Source organism: Penaeus japonicus, unplaced genomic scaffold, assembly GCF_977035675.1.
Source record: "Penaeus japonicus unplaced genomic scaffold, GWHDUDI00000001_assembly GWHDUDI00000030, whole genome shotgun sequence".
In the NCBI taxonomy this organism is placed as follows: Eukaryota; Metazoa; Arthropoda; class Malacostraca; order Decapoda; family Penaeidae; genus Penaeus; species Penaeus japonicus.
Genome location: NW_028234432.1, coordinates 37,299,060 through 37,301,559, shown reverse-complemented (window position 1 = coordinate 37,301,559; position 2,500 = coordinate 37,299,060). Strand labels below are relative to the sequence as shown.

At 46.2% G+C, this 2,500-nt stretch overlaps 1 protein-coding gene across 2 annotated transcripts in view; it reads right to left on the bottom strand.

The window, feature by feature from the left end:
- LOC147468325 (protein Smaug homolog 1-like) overlaps nucleotides 1-2,500 on the bottom strand; it is an 18,953-nt gene that overhangs the window by 80 nt on the left and 16,373 nt on the right. Inside the window, exon 3 of one of the 2 annotated variants that reach the window (XM_086555342.1) lies at nucleotides 1-1,672. This exon is cut by the window's left edge and continues 80 nt beyond it. In XM_086555342.1, the coding sequence (XP_086411468.1) occupies nucleotides 1,647-1,672 (26 nt within the window). In that variant the 3' untranslated portion in view covers nucleotides 1-1,646. The remainder of the gene's footprint in view (nucleotides 1,673-2,500) is intronic. The other variant, XM_086555341.1, reaches the window with a different exon arrangement.

The following is a 2,500-nucleotide window of genomic DNA, read 5'->3' as shown; positions in this document are numbered from 1 at the left end:
AAACTTGTGTGATTCCCAAGTTCGCCGGTGTGCATGCGAAAGCTCCACCGCGTACATGCCAAAATCCACGTATACCTATTAGCAGAGATACATTCCAACATAGCACGAAAGGTCAGCCAGTCTGTCAGTCGCAGTCCAAGGGTCAGTAGGTCACAGACAGGACTCAACTCAGCACGTAAAGACAAAACAACAGAACTCACAGACAATGGGCGAGAGAGCCTAAGGAAGGGGGGGATTTTATTTCCTTGTCAGAACAACACACAGTCACATAATAATGAGTCATCTTTATTTGTAATCAGCTTTCTACAGATATGTATTGCGGTGTTATCAAATACACCAGTCTTCATACTCTAACCAAAAAAAGGAAATAAAAACAACAACACTAATACACGCACGGACGTACACAGATACACACAAATAAGTAAACAATACGGTAGAAAAAAAAACAGAGAGAAGTAAACACTGTGGTACAAAAAATATATATATACAAATCTATTTCTCTCCTTCACAACACGGATCTCTCCGATTGCATCACAAAGCTGGAAAAATGCATCACACAATTCAAAGAGAAGTTTGGAAATAAACGGAACAAAAAAGCCAATGAGGTCATGCTTGGTCACGCATATATCACGAGGGTCAACGACGGCGTGCATCTGTGGAAGCTGGTCAGAACAGGTCATTCAGGATGCGGTAGGGGGGGGGGGGTATGGTGGTGGTGATGGTTATGATAATGATGTAATGATGGTAGTGATAGTGATGATGATGATTATAATTATGATGATGTGATGGTGTTGGTGGTGATTGTGATGATGATGATGATGATGATGATGATGATAATGATGGTGGTGGTGTAGGTGGTGGTGTTGGTGTTGGTGTTGGTGGTGGGGGTGGGGGTGGGGGTGGGGGTGGTGGTGTTGGTGGTGGGGTGGTGGTGGTGATGCTAATGCTAATAATAATAATAATGATGATGATGAGGAGGAGGAGAAGGAAGAGGAGGAGAAGGAGGAGGAGGAGGAGGAGGAGGAGGAGGAGGAGGAGGAGGAGGACGACGACGAAGAAGAAAAAGAAGAAGAAGAAAAGGAAGAAGGAGGAGGAGGAGGAGGAGGAGGCGGCGGGATGAATGAAAAGGGGTGAGGAGTGGAAGAGGATGGGGGGGGGGGGGAAGGGAAAGGCTGGAGGAGGGAGGGGGGTAGAAGAGCTCAGGCCAGGCGGAATATACAGGTCAGAACAGGTCACTGGTATCTAGAACAGGAGGTGGCTTGTGGGAGGTGGAGGCAGGTCACAGGTTTCTGGGATGGAGGAGGAGTCAGGCCAGGGCAGGGCAGGCTAGGGCAGGGCAGAGCGGGTCACGGAGCGGCGTACATGGAGGGAGGCAGGGGCAGAGGATGGGGGGCAGAGAATGGGAGGTTACAGATGAGGGGAGGGGGAGGGGGGGTAGTGCCCTAGTTTTGCCGGGGAACTCAGCGACGGGTCCTGGAGGGCGTCTAGCACGGGCGGCCATCGAGCGAGCGAGCTGCCGGGCGGGCGCGAGGGCGGCGCGAGTAAAAGTTGGTCATGTAGTTGTCGAGGCCGTCACATGGGGGTGGGTGGGTGGGCGAGGGGGTGATGGGTGGATGGGGGGAGTGTCGGTCTGGCGGTCAGCGTGGTCAGGCTACCTTACGTGAACACAGATCTGGAAAAGCATTCAGTTCATGCAAAAAAAAAAAAAAAGAGAGACAAATAAGTACAAAGACACACATACATGCAAACATGACAAATAAAAAGAAAGTCAAAAAGAGTAAAAGACAAACATTTAAATTTTCTGAATATAGCCAAGCAAAACACAAAAAATATCACAAACATAAATGCAAAACTGGACGGAAAAAAACGACACAATAAATCGACCAATTTGTTGCAGAGAAATTCCACAGTAAAGGAGTAAGGTTTCACAACGACCGACAAACTCAACCATGCAGGAAAAGTGGACAAAAAAAGCAAACTTGGATGCACGAAGGAGATGCAAAAAATGAAAAGAGATTTTAAGAAAAGGGAGATTTTAAGAAAAAAAAAAACAGGAAGCCAAAAAAAGTTCATGCGATTAGTTAAAGAAAAAAAAATCAAAACTGGTTTGTTGATGAGGCGGCCTTTTCGACATCAATCTGGGTTTCATCTAGACGATTGCAGATTCGAATTTAGATTGATTTCGATACTGCCGCTTCATATCTTAAACAAAACCGGTTCGACGGGTTAAATACGAGTTTCAAGCTTCAAGAAGAGGTGTACATCGAACTTGATAAGCGAGGAACAAAGCAGATACAGGCATGTAGAGACATATTACGTACACATCAGATCCCAGGACAAACTTCGAAATATTCTTGTCATCCGAGTTTATAGCTTCTACTCGTGTCATGTCGTTTACCCTCTGCATGCATTTACACCTTCGTTAGCAAGATTCCGTGCTTTCAAAAGAAGTTTCTTTTCATCTACAAGACACAAGCACCGCCTAAATGACCACTTTTTT